Below are 16348 nucleotides of genomic sequence, written 5' to 3' on the forward strand. Positions count from 1 at the left end.
CTCCAATGCTTCCCACAGTTGTGTCAAGTTGGCTGGATGTCCTTTGGGCGGTGAACCATTCTTGATAAACATGGGAAACTGTTGAGCGTGAAAATCCCAGCAGTGTTGGAGATCTTGACACTCAATATTAGTGTTCCTAAAGTTTTGTACGCTCAGTGTATATAAACACAGGGAGAATCAAGTTTTTGACTGCACTGGACCTTTAAGACATAAACACACCAATGACAGGCCTCTCATATATTAACATACTACTATACTGCTGTGCCATTATTGCATTTCTATTGCACACATTATTTCAGCTAATGTAGTACTGTGCTTTTTTTCTGATCAAACACCAGTCAGTACAGTGTCAATCATCCTGTAATGACGACTGTAGGACAAGCAGCAACAGGGTCACTGTCAACACAGCTCACACTGTATATGGCTGGGGAAGCACACACTGTAGGCTGTCTCTCAAATAATACCCTATATTCCCCATATAGGGCATTATTTTCGACAAGGGTCCTATTCAGAACCCTCTGTGTGTCTAGTCAAAAGAAGTACACTAATTTGGGAATAGGGTATTAATTGAGACACAGATGCTGTCTGCTCCTCTGTCCCATTGGGGAGACTCCTCTGTGTCTCCTCAGTGACTAGAGTGTATTATGCGGCTACGCTCTTATTCTGAGATGCCTTCACTGGCGCTTGTTCAGGAGAGGATGGCCATCATTAAAAGGAGGGATGCCTGTCAGATGTAAACGTCTCCATAAGACTCGCCCAAATAACAAGTCCATGCTCCATGACTGGGAGAAATGTCAGCCATTGCCCAATGGCGATTCGTCTTTGAATTGTTAGGGGGGGAATGTGTCAAAGAATACTGTGTCTAGTAAATAGCCTGGTTTCAAGTGCTTTTCTTCTTTATATATTTGTTATTTTGTGACATTTTATAGGTTTTTCGTATTGGTTGGTTTGTGTACCTTCCATCATGGAGAATAAGTACAATAAATTACGTGGAAGTGGAATGAGTCAGACCCGTGGTAATGAAGATTTAATCACCCGGCATTCCAACTTTAATTATGAACCCAGTGTATCACGTTATGGCCATTAGGGTCCACGGGCCCAAAGCCATAAGCCACACATATGCACTCACACACACACACACACACACAAGCACACACACACCCCATTTTACTGTGGCTCCCCTTCATCCCATGGACATTTATTATGTGTATTGAAAGGAAAGGACAGCTAATGGCACGTCAAGTGCACTCAGTCCTGTTGTTGTTCATTATTACTGGGCCGGTCTCCACCACTTTCCAACAAACTAGGCTATTACCCCCTGAGAAGAGATGAATATATTTATCTAACTTAATCCTGCCTCTGGTATGGATTCTAATAGTCCTATTTCTGTTGTTTGACATCCGTCACGTAACCTTAGAAGTGTGGAGCGGTAAACACACAAAGGTATAAACCGGTGACCAAGTGGTTACATACACTGAGAGATTTTTAATGTTTTGTCACATGTTCCAAGCGGAAAATGTCTGTTTGGTTTCTTAATATTTTGCTCATCTTTGATTTTTCACATTCTCTTGATCTCAATCTCCATCTCCATCTGTACCTGTCGGCGCCTCTACCATGCTATTTATCACAAAGAAAACGTTTCGCTCCGATGAAATGTCTCCATAGATTAGACCTAAATAGAGATTGAAATGTAAGTCCCTATTTCTGTCTGTTCACTTCTCTCCCTTTTGGCCACTCAATGCATCCCAAACAGGGTTGACATTTCTCGCTTTGCTACCAGTTTCTTATTTTTCGACTGTTCTATTTCTGACCTACCCTTCTATTTCTCACCTACAGTTTTATTTTATATCCTCTTCTACCCTGCAGTATAACGTTTCAGGCTTTGAGCTCGGCACTACTGTCGTTGAGTGTAAATAAACACCCAAAACCTCTGTATTTGCTTAATACGAACCATTATTCGAATATATGATGTGTCATGATGCATGTTGTTTACACCAATACGTGTTCACACATACACATATACTGAGTGTACAAATCATTGGGAACACGTTCCTGATATTGAGTTGCACCCCCTTTTGCCCCTCAGAACAGCCTCAACTCATTGGGACATGGACTAAAAGGTGTAGAAATTGTTTCACAGGGATGTTGGCCCATGTTGACTCCAATGCATCCCACAGTTGTGTCAAGTTGGCTGGATGTCCTTTGGGTGGTGGACCATACTTGATACACATGGGAAACTGTTGCGCAGTTCATGAAACACTCAAACCAGTGTGCCTGGCACCTACTGCCATACCCCATTCAAAGGCACTTAAATTGTCTTGCCATTTCACCCTTTGAATTGTCTCAAGGCTTAAAAATCATTATTTAACCTGTCTCCTCCCTTTCAACTACACTGTTGAAGGGGATTTAACAAGTGACATCAATAAGGGATCCTAGCTTTCACCTGGATTGTCCTGGTCAGTCTATGTCATGGAAAGAGCAGGTGTTCCTAATGATTTGTACACTCTGTGTATATGTTTAGTAATCCCCAGCATTAAACCCAAGTGTTAAAGTTCAAGCTCACCGCAGTTGAGTGCAGGAAGGAAGGTAGGTGAAAGCCTCAGTAAGTGTTAACCATGAATTAGAAGCATTAGAATAGTGGATGTGTCACGATGCACATTGTTTACAACAGTACATGTTTACACATACAGCTTCTGCTTACCCAGGCTTAGTAATCCCCAGTACTTGGCCCAAGCATGGCAAGACCTTGCTAAAAATGGAAACGTCACTCCAACATTCTCTCCTTACCGTCATTAACCTTTCGGGATTGTGACTAGGCCATTAGGGCAGTAGACTAAGAGGGGTTAATGAGCTGACTACTAATAATTAGCCTAATATATCTTCTTTTAAAGTCATGACACTCACTACCAATGCATTCTCTATTCCCTACGTAACGTGCAATAACGCTTATCCCTTTATTACAGTCGGATTCAAAAACTGAGCGATATATTCAGAAGAATAACGATGATTCTATACGAGGATTAGCACCACTGTAATGAAAAACCAAGCGCATAGAGGGTAGGAAACGAGAAAAAAAAAGACATCGAACCAGATCGCTCTTCAATTCTATTTAGCAGTCAATGGGTGTTTCTCAATATGCATACTATCATGCTCCACACTCTCATGCTCCAAGTGCATTCTCCGAGGACGTTCTCTTGAGTACGTTGCTGTGAGGAGGAGAGTGTGGCGAACGCATAAACCATTTCATTTGAGAAACACCAGCACTCCCCCTACTGTTTTACCTCATGCTGCATGTCCCCATTCACTGAACCTTATTCCAGCCAGGACAGTGGCAACAATAGAGACAAAATAAAATATACACAAAGCAAACGTTTAATTGCATAATTATCAGCTAGATATTATCACGTTTCAGGAGAAGACCCAGATGCAGACAGTGTCGAAGTAACACAAGTTTATTACTAGAACAGGGCAAAATGACAGGTCAAGGGCAGGCAGAGGTCAGTAATTAGAGTACATAAGGTACAGAACGGCAGGCAGTCTCGGGGTCAGGGCAGGCAGAGGTCAATAATCCAGGGTGGTGTGACAAGGTACAGAATGGCAGGCAGGGTCAGGGCAGGCAGAATGGTCAAAACCGGGGAAAACTAGAAAACAGGAACTAGAAAAATACATGAGCAAGGGGAAAACGCTGGTAGGCTTGATGAACAAAATGAAATGGCAACAGACAGAGAACACAGGTATGAATACACTGGGGATAATGGGGAAGATGGGTGACACCTGGAGGGGGGTGGAGACAAGCACAAAGACAGGTGAAACAGATCAGGGTGTGACAGATATATGTGAATTGTGATCTAGCTAGCTAGCCAGCTAGCTAGTTATACAGGCAAAAATAATCTACAACAGTCTCGCTCCAGCTCAAGAAAATGTTTGTCATTTTTACGTGGCTGCATCATATTTCTTTGCATACTTTCCGTTGAAGCTTGCATGGATGCATGCTTCAAAATATGTACAAATGGAGTACGCATTCGAGAAGTGTCCTCCGTGTTCCGTTTCGCATACTTTGATTTGGACTCATACTCCGACCCTCCCGTGCTCCGATTTGCATGCTCCGAGCACGGTAGTATGCATTTTTGAGAAACAGACAATATTTATCTGTTGAAAAATTAAGCCATGATGTCACTGGTAGGCTAACAGCGCGAGTCAAGTATTGCGTGCAGCCAAAGTGATTTTATCTTTAGTGCTGCAAGTATCATTCACATCACGCAACTACGTGCTTTGAAGCGACTAGGCTAGCAGGTACAATGCAGTGTGGTGTACTAGAGCTGTATGAGGCAGATAGGTCGGTGTTGCCTTTTGTCTGCATTGTGGGGAGTCCCTACTGGGAGAGATAGTACAAAACAACATGGCTCAGCCACAGAGCAAGAGTGGATTCCACCGGTGGTTCTAGGCCTGTTGATTAGATCTCAACCAGGACAGAGAGGTGTAATCTCCGTTCGTTTGACACAGCGATAACGTTTTTGATTGGGGTTAAAGGAAAGGGGGAGAAAGTGATGGGAGGCACAAGTGTGTTAGACGGTCTCTGTACATAGGTGTCTTGGATTTTCAATGGCGAAACGGAGATAGGGATCCATCAGTGGGCTATTTCAAATATGAAAAGGGCTTATCGCCTTGTAGCACAGCTTTGATAAGATTTACAGGGATCCTGCTGGCTCTGAAGCCAGATAGGCTTGTTACAGTGGCAGCTCTGCCCACCAACAACCAAAACATACAGGTAGATGTGCATCTCTTTTCTGGAGCAGAGCTGAATTACACAGTCATTTGGAACATAATGGGATTTGACTGAATAGAAGTCGTTCTGAAATGAGTGCATTTCAAAGGAGAAGAAAAAGCAGGGCTTTCGTGATCATTTAAATCTCTAACAATAACAATTTGCTATTCAGAAATCCCAAGTAATATATGCAAAATAATGACATGGGGATATTGTTGATTTTGCTTTTCACTGTTAGTCCCTAATAATATTTTGTGATTTCTTGATGAGTTGAGCTAGGTCTGAAAATGTGAAAAATAAACGAGAGCCTGATAATTAGTTTAAATTCAATGTAATAGATGTGATATTGAATATCTCTGATAAATTTAAATCTGCAACAATTGGTGCTGCGGTAATTAGAGAAAAATAAACAGCGCACCTAAGCCACATCTATTGATGGTGGCAGTATTGTTATTTTTCCTCCCCCGCCTGCATTTAAATGAACAAAGCACCACCAGCGTTCTAATAATTTCAATTCTTGCCACACGCTAATTACACTTAGTTGGCAATGCTTTTCTTTGAACTGTCTCCAGAGATTTCACTTCCTGGGGAGACTCAAAGATCAGAGACAGTATAATAATGAAATACACAGGAGAGGATTCAACACGAATACACCATTTCATCAACAGTATATTCTTTGTATTCTCAGAGTAGTTTCTGTATGCTTTCCAAAGAAGTGGAGAGTGGAGTTGATGTTCCTCTTTAAGCCTATACTTTCTATAGCTAGAAATTAAGGTGCCCTGCCTGATTACATTGTTAGAGAAGGCTGGGGGTTTATGAACATTGATGGAAGAGAACATCAATTAAATGGTTGTGCTTTTCTCTCTCCGCCTAGACTCAGAGCATGACTGAGTTGAGCCACATTGGACCTGATGATGCACACTTAAGCAGCGCTGCCACATGGCTAAGGGAAGCATTTAATCATTCACTACCGGTTAGTTTCTTGTAAACAAACATAGTATGACCAACACTTACTTAGCCTGTCTATTTCCATTAACTATTAATTAAAAATCGAGTGATTTTCTGTCTTCTAACAATTCAAATATATTCATAACTCCCCCTTTCGTTTTATGAAATCGTTTTACACATTCATCCAGACTATCTTCTCTGTCATAGCAGTAATCCATCAAAACCTCAATGTAATTTTGATCATCCGGGAAAAATTGGCCAGCGGGTGTGTGATACATTGACGTGGGGTTCAGCTATCCTGACAGATAGTCACACCAGTATCCTCTCAGCCTCGAGCAGTTTTTAGATCATTTCTGTGAAAGGACATGTATTCGGAACGGGCACAGCAGGTGTGAAGTGGAGGCAAGCGGGGCATTTAGCTCCGTCGCCCACTCAAAGCAACGTCACAGTTGACTGAGAGTCCTGACGTTTTTAGAAAGGGAAGAGGGATGGAAGCGCATGCTTGGCGATGCATAGACACACCATTGAGCTGTCCACCTTGAGAACAGGATGCGCTTCCATCCCTCAGAGCCTAGTTCCTATCTAGGTTTCTTCCTAGGTTCCTGCCTTTCTAGGGAGTTTTTCCTAGCCACATTATAAGTACTTCATGACAACTTCTGATTTAAAAAGGGCTTTATATTTGATACATTTGATTGATTGATTGATTGATTGATTGATTGTCTGGGCTGTATGTCTGAGCAGGCTGCTGATCAGAAAGTGTTCCCTGTGGACTAGGGTAGCAGTCTAAAGGCGTCAGCATGCTTCAGTTCGGTAAATGACATCAAAGACTTTATTGAAGAATCCCTACTGTTGACCAATCACCAACGAAGGGGCATAAACTTCGGGTTCCAAACTTCGGCTTGTCTCCAGAAAAAAATGTGTGTGCTCGAACAACCAAAAAAATCGAAGTCCAAAACAAACAAAAGCATCACAATGTCGTCATAATATATGCACAAACTCTACCGAACTGTTTCGGCTTGGAAGCATGCGGACGCCTTAAGCCGCTGCCTCCAGATCACATATCAGCATGCGTTCCAGTCCAGCCCATTGTTAATTTAGCACACTCTCCTTTATATTTCCTATCAACCTCTGTCCTATCCAATAAAACTAAAAATATGTGAGTAGTGGGACTCCCCCATTCCTTTAAAAGGAAAAGAAAAAGAAAACAGAGCGCTCCCATACAATAGGAGGATATGGGACTTCCTGTAGAACAGGAAATAGTACTCTCATGGCCATACTGAGAGTCAGTGGTGTCAAGTACAATGCTAGGGGCTAATGATGACCATTGACCACTAAGCAATTGGCACTGGAAAAGCTAGCGGAACTGACTTTCATCTTAAAACATAAGGGTACATTATGAAATGATATTCTGTCCTTTACACATTTCTGAGATTCTAGATTATGTGCACAGAGTTCATCAGGATTTCTGTTCAAACAGCTGTTAGAACCCTAGCCTCTCTAGGGTATGTGGGACGAAATCGCGCCAGTGGAATCCCGTGGTGCGATATTCAAATACCTTAGAAATGCTATTACTTCAATTTCTCAAACATATGACTATTTTACACCATTTTAAAGACTCTCTTTAATCTAACCACACTGTCCGATTTCAAAAAGGCTTTACAACGAAAGCAAAACATTAGATTATGTCAGCAGAGTACCCAGCCAGAAATAATCAGACACCCATTTTTCAAGCTAGCATATAATGTCACATAAACCCAAACCACAGCTAAATGCAGCACTAACCTTTGATGATCTTCATCAGATGACACTCCTAGGACATTATGTTATACAATACATGCATGTTTTGTTCAATCAAGTTCATATTTATATCAAAAACCAGCTTTTTACATTAGCATGTGACGTTCAGAACTAGCATACCCACCGCAAACTTCCGGTGAATTTACTAAATTACTCACGATAAACGTTCACAAAAAACATAACAATTATTTAAAGAATTATAGATACAGAACTCCTTTATGCAATCGCTATGTCCGATTTTAAAATAGCTTTTCGGCAAAAGCACATTTTGCAATATTCTGAGTAGATAGCTCGCCATCACGGGCTAGCTATTTTGACACCCACCAAGTTTGGCCCTCACCAAATTCAGATTTACTATAAGAAAAATTGGTTTACCTTTGCTGTTCTTCGTCAGAATGCACTCCCAGGCCTTCTACTTCAATAACAAATGTTGGTTTGGTTCAAAATAATCCATAGTTATGTTCAAATATCCTCTGTTTTGTTCGTGCGTTCAAGACACTATCCGAAGGGTGACAAAAAAATTCTAAATATTCCATTACCGTACTTCGAAGCATGTCAACCGCTGTTTAAAATCAATTTTTATACGATTTTTTTCGTAAAAAAGCGATAATATTCCGACCGGGAAACCCTGTTTTCGTTCAAAGACGAAAAAATTAAAAACATGGTGTCGGCTCGTGCACGCGCCCCCAGTCTCATTGTTCTCTGATCGACCACTATCCAAATGCGCTACTGTTTTTCAGCCTGGGACACCAGAGTCATCATTCACCGTTCTGCCGCCTTCTGAGAGCCTATGGGAGCCGTAGGAAGTGTCACATTACAGCAGAGATCCTCAGCTTTCAATAAAGAGAGTGTAGAAGGCCAAGAAATGGTCAGAGAGGGCACTTCCTGTAAGGAATCTTCTCAGGTTTTTGCCTGCCATATGAGTTCTGTTATACAGACACCATTCAAACAGTTTTAGAAACGTTAGGGTGTTTTCTATCCAAATCAAACAATTATATGCATATTCTAGTTTCTGGGCTGTAGTAATAATCAGATTAAATCGGGTACGTTTTTTATCCGGCCGTGCAAATACTGCCCCCTACCCTAGAGAGGCTAGAGTTTGACACGACATCACAGTTGAGTTACCTTCCCGAGGCAGAAACCATGGTCCATTCATGTGCAGGATTGACATGTACCCGGGTCGATAAAGATTATAAAGTTCAACATGGTGGGTCACAATGAAAGCCATATATGAAACTCCATTGAAAAGTAACCCATGCGATCGGATTTGATGATTTATGCTGCTTCCTCACTACTGTTACTATGAGGCCTTCATTGTGGTTGAGGCCTGACTTTGAGTCTGGGGTTGTAGTAGATATTGACTTTATGCTGTGAGACTGCCACGGGTTTAAAGCAGTAGGCTTCAGAGCCACTGATTTCTCTATGATTTTCTATAGGTGTTTTGCTATTTCTGTCTACTGAGATCCATGTATTTGTTCTTCAAGAAAACTTACTTCCTTTGATGAATACGTTGCAGTTTGCAATGTGACTGCAGGGCATACAGTGCCAATAACACATTTGTAAAGTGAATCACTCAAAATGTGATACACTTTAAAAAGGCAGCTGATTTAGTGTATCATTTTCCCTGTGCCTCTGGCTTGGAAAGTAATTGTTTCAATTAATTAAAGAAAGAAATTAATCATAATCACAGAGGTACAGTAGTAGGCTATAGTTTCATTAGTTGACATAGTAGTTTCGACATCTTAAGTATGGTTTTAACAATTCCATGGTGTTTGGTACTGCTGTAGGCCCTAAATGTACATAAATCCCTAATGACTTAGAGATCAGCAAGAGGACAGCTGGAATATTTTCCTAGTTAGCCTTTCTTTATATGCCTGTGGGGCTACAGTAGCTCAGGCACATTCATCCTGCTGAAAAGGAGTACATTAGTATGTGAAGAAAGCATAGAACCCTTTACATTTAAGATGGTTACCATGATGATACACACACACATGGCGATGTTTTCACTGACTGGTGAAATTGTTGGCAATATACACTCACCTGCTAGTTTATTAGGTACACCCATCTAGTACCAGGTCGAACCCCCTCTTCACCTCCAGAACAGCCTGAATTATTCCCATCCGTGACAAGGATCAACGAGTCGTGCGTTCCGAGATGTCGTTCTGCTTGTTAGCTTGCACGATTCTTGCCATTCTCCTTCGACCTCTCTCATCAACGAGCTGTTTTCGCCCAAAGGACTGCCGCTGACTGGATATTTTTTGTTTGTAGCACCATTCTAGGTAAACCCTAGACACAGTCATACGTGAAAAGCCCAGGTGGGCAGCCGTTTCTGAGGTACTGGATCCGTTGCGCCTGGTACCGATGATCATTCCACGCTCAAAATTGCTTAGGTCACTCGTTTTGCCCATTCTAACTGAATGCCTCGATGCCTGTCTGCTTGCTTTATTTAAGAAGCCACGGCCACATGTATGTAGGAGCGATACATTTTTGTGAACGGGGTGGTGTAGCTAATAAACTGTAAATATTGTGCTGTAATATACACTGAGTGTACAAAACATTAAGAAAAACCTTCCTAATATTGAGTTGCCACCCCTTTTGGCCTCAGAAAAGCCTCCATTTGTCTGGGCATGGACTCTAAAAGGTGTTGAAAGTGTTCCACAGGAATACTGGCCAATGTTGCTTCCAATGCTTCCCACAATTGTGTCAAGTTGGCTGGATGTCCTTTGGGTGGTGGAGCATGCTTGATACAGTGTACAGCAGTGTTCCTGGCAGCTACTACCATAACCCCTTCAAAAGGCACTTAAATATTTTGCCTTGCCCATTCACCCTCTGAATGGCATACATACACAATCCAGGTCTCAATTGTTTCAAGGCTTAAAAATCCTTCTTGAACCTGTCTCCCCCTCTTCATCTACACTGATTGAAGTGGATTAAAGTGACATTGACATGGGATCATAGCTTTCACCTGGATTCCTCTGGTCAGCCTATGTAATTGATGTCAATGTGTTGTACACTGGGTGTAGTTCAGTAAACATCTGTAGAGTGACTGCATGCATAGGGCTTATAACTGAGTGTATGTGTCACGTCCTGACCATAGAAGCTTTTATTTTCTATGGTAGAGTAGGTCAGGGCGTGACGGGGTTGTCTAGTTTAGATTTTCTATGTTGTCATGTTCTTGTTTCTGTATTTCTATGTTTTTTGGGGGGGATAATCTCCAATTAGAGGTCATTGTTGTCTCTAATTGGAGATCATACTTAAGTAGTTGTTTTTCCCACCTGGGTTTGTGGGAGATTGTATTTTGAGTAAGTGTATGTTGCACCGCTTCGTCACGGTTTGTTGTGTTGTTTATGAGTTTATTTGTATGTCTTGCATAGTTTGACAGTTGAAATAAAATGTGGAACAGTACACACGCTGCGCTTTGGTCCCATTCTTCAGACAGCCGTGACAGTGTGTGTGTTTGTATCTCCCTATGCTTGTTTACGTTTGTGTACTGCATGCCTCTATGCTTGGTAGTCCTGTAAAATAACAATTATCCTACGTGGTACGTTTAATAACGTAATAATGACGTTAGGCTGAAGATTAAGTTGGAAATGAACTGTTATTAAATCTGAGGGTTAATCTTCGAAATCAGGTCATGTGTAAGCATTCTTTCAAATGAAAGTGAACCGTTTTATTGTGTTTATTGATTTTTGAATGTGTGTCACATCATTGTGTGAAATTGTTCATAAAATGATATGAGTTTAATCAGCTGTTATTGCTGTGGCAATGGGTCACACACACATTCACGCATACAAACACACACACACACACACACACACACACACACACACACACACACACACACACACACACACACACACACACACACACACACACACACACACACACACACACACGCACAACCTGTGAATGGACCTCTTAGTACTGTAGGTAAGCCATGATAAGATAATCTGGTATCCATGACACACATACACCGAGTGTACAAAACATTAAGAACTCTGCTCTTTCCATGACATAGACTGACCAGGTAAATCCAGGTGAAAGCTATGATCCCTTATTGATGTCACTTGTTAAATCCACTTCAATCAGTGAAGATGAAGGGGAAGAGACAGGTTAAATAATGATTTTTAAGCCTTGAGACAATTGAGAGATGGATTGCGTATGTGTGCCATTCAGAGGGTGAATTGGCAAGACAAAAGATTTGTGTTTGAACGGTGTATGGTAGTAGGTGCCAACTCAATATCAGGAAGGTGTTCCTAATGTTTGGTATACCCATTGTATGGAGGTGGTCTGTTCAGATTCAACTGACCGAACGGTTTGACCAGTGAGCCCAATCCTCTCTGTTTGTGTTTAATTTCAGCCAGAGGACTTGTCCACCTGGCCATGCTGTCAGAAACACAAATGTCATATCAAGTAATCAATGAAGCAGCCTTGTCGGTGGACTGCAGTAGGCCACCTGAGCAAAGCAGATTTCTCACCAGGATCAAACATGGTTGTAGGACACACACCACACACACACACACTGTAGCGTAGATCAAGAGAGGGAAATATGTTTATTTAATTTTTTCTTCTTTAACTTTGAACTATAACTCTGTGCATTAGCATGGCTCTACCTCAGTCAGCTGTTACCAAGGTAACCGTTTTTTCCTCCTTCTATCACTCACCGGCCAAATTCAAAAAACATGTAAATGTATGAAATTAGTAGTCGACGATGCCCTTTTCATATTACAAAATTAATTACTGTGGAGTCTTTAAGAGGCTTCAATATCAGCTTTTCTTTGGTTGGCATATCAAAAGGTGTCTGGTGGAGATGGATTTTGGTGGGTAATTCTGTGTGATTGACAGCCTGAAAGATAGAACTAGGCCATGGAGAGATTGCTCTCTTTTCTGAGAAAAACATAATTGAACACTTGCTATCGACACACATTTATGAAAGTCTCGATCACTCTGTCTCTCTCTTCTCTCTCTTAGCTGGCTACGTGGGACTCAGTCCATGGTCTGAATGGGAGCTTGAAGGAGAGTCGCATTGAGAACGGCATGCAAGGAGTGACGGTCAAAGTAGTAACACTACTGGTAAGGAACAACTTGTGACTGTGTTACCACCCATGTGCTGTGAATTGTGAACATGATCTGTGGGGTTCCGCATGTGTGGAACACTGCTGCTGAAAACATAAGTATCTGATTCAGCACATGCACCTGAATTCATGTTGTAAACTTTTAGATGTGATATTGTGTTTGATTTGGTATAGGAGGATCCCTTCGTCATGGTGGCTGAGAACATCCTTGGTCAACCCAAGCGGTACAAAGGCTTCTCCATCGACGTGCTCGACGCCTTGGCCAAGATCCTGGGCTTCAAGTATGAGATCTACCAGGTGGCCGACAGCAAGTACGGCTCGCAGCTGCCTAATGGCTCCTGGAATGGAATGATCGGGGAGCTTATAAACAAAGTAAGGCTTTCTATATGGCCCGTGTAACCTTCCAACCTGCCATATTACCCTCAGGGAAAGAATGCCATTTGAGACCACTAACCAACACAGTTTCAACATGGTTTCAGTCCCAACTCATCCCTGACTGACCGGGGGACGTTTGCTATAATTCTTCTCTGTCTGTCCCCGTAGAGAGCTGACCTGGCCGTGTCAGCCATTACCATCACTCCAGAACGGGAGAGTGCGGTGGACTTCAGTAAGCGCTACATGGACTACTCTGTGGGGATCTTGCTGAGGAAACCAGAGGAGAAGATCAACATCTTCTCACTGTTCGCTCCGTTTGACCTGGCCGTGTGGGGGTGTATCGCTGCAGCCATCCCCGTGGTGGGAGTTCTCATCTTCCTGCTAAGCAGGATGCAGTCACTGAGGACCCAGAATCCTCCAGGGCCACACCAGCAGCCCGCCACACAGGCGTCCAACTCCCTGTACAGTGCTATCTGGATAGTCTATGGAGCCTTTGTACAGCAAGGTAGGACTTACAACTCTCCTATATACTCATTTAGCTTTTATCTAAGGCAACATAGGCCATTTTATAGTAGAAAACGAATGATGTAATTTGTATGCATCAAATATTTAATGGGAAACATAAAATGTTAATGTGCTTGTACTGTATGTGTTATTTGTGGGCAACATTTAAAAATGCATGATTCATTCAAAATATCCTGTGACTATTTATGAACTAATTATCATAAGATGTTTCTACTTTCTAATGCACGGATAAACATCTAAGCCGATTTAGGTAATGAAAGTGATCCTATGCATTACAATGCCATCCATAAAGTTGCATATAGGGTGAAAAAGTCCACACAGCTGTTTCTGAACCTATGTTGCTGTCTCATACATGTCACACACATTTGTACAGTAGAGTTCTCATTGGACCTGAACATTTGAGCTCGGTCCAACTCAAGCCCGGTGAGCTGAAGCCCGAACCCAGGCCCGGTACATCATCACAGAAATTAAATGAGCCCGAACACCCAAAAAAATTACAGATTTCTAGAACACAGTATATTGATTTAAACTGGTGTTGAGAATAATGCGGCGGAGGTGGGCGGCAGCGGAGTGAGGAGACGAGGAGAAAGCCCTTGGGCCAAGAAAAAGCGCAGAGTGGAAAACTCTTAGTTATGATTGACTGAATTACGAACATATTGGTATGAAGTAAACTTATGCAATTGAAGGCATTTATCAAATTCTTGCTTATACTGAAACTCCCCAAGTCATATCCAACCGTAATACTAATTTAAAGCAAGTCATGTGTGGTCACCTAGATTATGATTTCAGCACCGTTTTGATTGGGACAGCACCGCCGCGCTGCTTTGAGACAAGTGGTGGACTTGTCTTGATAAATCAATCAATGTCCGATTTTTTTTCACTGGATCTCCGTTTGGATATTTGTTAAGAATTAGGTTGGGAAATGTTAGCGTAAGTTGAGGTGAGTGCTCATGATCATCTTTATTCTAGTTTGCTCATATATTAGCTGATCAGAACATAATGCTATCATGTTATGTAGTTTAACAAGTGGATTTTGCACTTCAGTCGCGTAGTAGGCTGTCCAACTCTCAACCGAAAGCCTCTGACTTGTCTGATAATCAATCAATGTGATTTTGTTTTACTGAATCTCCGTCTGTATATTTGGTTAATTGATTTCCGGCTGTGCAAGTGAAGGTGGTAGCTGATTTATTTGTTTGCTCATCTATCACTGATCAGAAGCATATAGCATGAAATAATGTAGCGTAAATCAAGTGTCTTATTTTGCTATTGACTCCTGTATTAGCCTTAATTTATCCACCATCGAGCTGTAAGAGCGCGTCCTGTTTTATCTGTCTTAACGTAACTTAGCCTACTTCAATATAATCAATCAATCATTACATCATTACACAGCACGAGTCATTCATAACTTTAAATACAATCAAGTATTTTTATTTTGAAATGAAATAAAGAAGCCTTGAAAAATTAAGCAATAAATAAATAACTACATTTTCTGCCAAGCATCCATTTGAATAAATTACTCAAAAGCCCTGTGTTTTGAATGCAAGTTTGATTAGGAAAACAATTGGATCAGTTAAGGGTCTACTTTTGATAGTTTACAAGGTCCAGCAAGGCACATTAGCAAGACAGTCATAGGGTGTATTTTGTTAGGGTGTACCGGGGTTAACAGATGCCATTGGAATATGGGCTTCTCCTGATACTGAGATGCGCTGCATGTCATGGTCTTGTGCATCATCATTCTCCCGAGTGCACTCCACCCTATTCATATCGCAATTGGAAAAACTGAAAAAAATCTGAAAAGAAAGTTTGTCATGGCCACAGATTTCTCTGGCCCAGCCAATATTGGAATCCTGGCGCCTCTAGTGGCTGCTGCAGCTGAGAGAGAGACGGAGTAGGCGTAAAGGACACACAGTATTTTTCTTAACACAGCACGGCAAGCCCGAAACCGACCCGATTCAATTCACAGAATTTGAGGCCGGCCAGGTCTTATAAGTGAATTGATTCCTAATCAAACATGCTTTAAAAAAACAAGCCCGGGCCGGGCCGTCGGGTTCCGTCAGGTTCAGGCTGAGAACTCTAGTATACAGTCCATGTAACATAGTGATTGCATTTCAAGCTTGTTAAGCTCACAAGAGCACAGTTAAGGTGCCTTTGAATGAAGAAAAGATAGGATATGTTGGTTGGAATCCAAGACTGGCAAAAGGACTAAATGAGTGTGTCAGCAAGTCCTGTTGAACCCCCAGCTTCATCTATTACCTCCTGGCGGAGAGCCCATTGAACCCTTTTAAGCCTCTGTCCTGTTGGTCCTTCGCTACTGGACACTATTTCAAGTGGACACTTTTTACTGTATGGGAAAACAATGGTTCGTTATAACCCCATTTTTCCTTGAAAGTTATGGAACCTTTTTTTTGTGAACAATTGTTTTTCATTGGGTCACATACCTCTGGCGGCCCTACCCTATCACCAACCCATAATATATATTTAAAAAATGTATTAAAAAAAGGTTTTAAATCAAATTAAAATAAACCACACGCACTTCACTAGAATACACACAGCGAAGTCATTTGCTAAAATAACACCATCAAGTAAGCATTTTACATCACACACCTACATCATATCCAACAGTTTAGAGATTTCTGAGGCGCCTGCTTTCCATGTTTCCAAAATGCTAGGACTGGCTTTATTCATACGGGCAGTGCATAACTCCAACATAATAACGTCCTGAAAGTATGCTAGCCATTTCCTCATACTGTATGAAGGTCATGTGATGGCAACCAGCGCTGAACAACATTTTTTTTGGCAGCAGTCAACCCAGCCAGCCAAACTTTTCACTGTTTCTCATTCACCTGCATACCTGTATCATCAT

The 16348-nt window shown here is 41.7% G+C and overlaps 1 protein-coding gene across 2 annotated transcripts in view; it reads left to right on the forward strand.

The window, feature by feature from the left end:
- The window catches only part of LOC106589364 (glutamate receptor ionotropic, delta-1), a 453450-nt gene that overhangs the window by 390118 nt on the left and 46984 nt on the right, over nucleotides 1-16348 (forward strand). For both annotated transcript variants that reach the window (XM_014179241.2, XM_014179240.2), the window contains exons 9-11: nucleotides 12482-12583; nucleotides 12760-12957; nucleotides 13129-13465. In XM_014179241.2, the coding sequence (XP_014034716.1) occupies nucleotides 12482-12583; nucleotides 12760-12957; nucleotides 13129-13465 (637 nt within the window). The remainder of the gene's footprint in view (nucleotides 1-12481; nucleotides 12584-12759; nucleotides 12958-13128; nucleotides 13466-16348) is intronic.

The sequence above is a fragment of the Salmo salar genome, chromosome ssa28, assembly GCF_905237065.1.
Source record: "Salmo salar chromosome ssa28, Ssal_v3.1, whole genome shotgun sequence".
In the NCBI taxonomy this organism is placed as follows: Eukaryota; Metazoa; Chordata; class Actinopteri; order Salmoniformes; family Salmonidae; genus Salmo; species Salmo salar.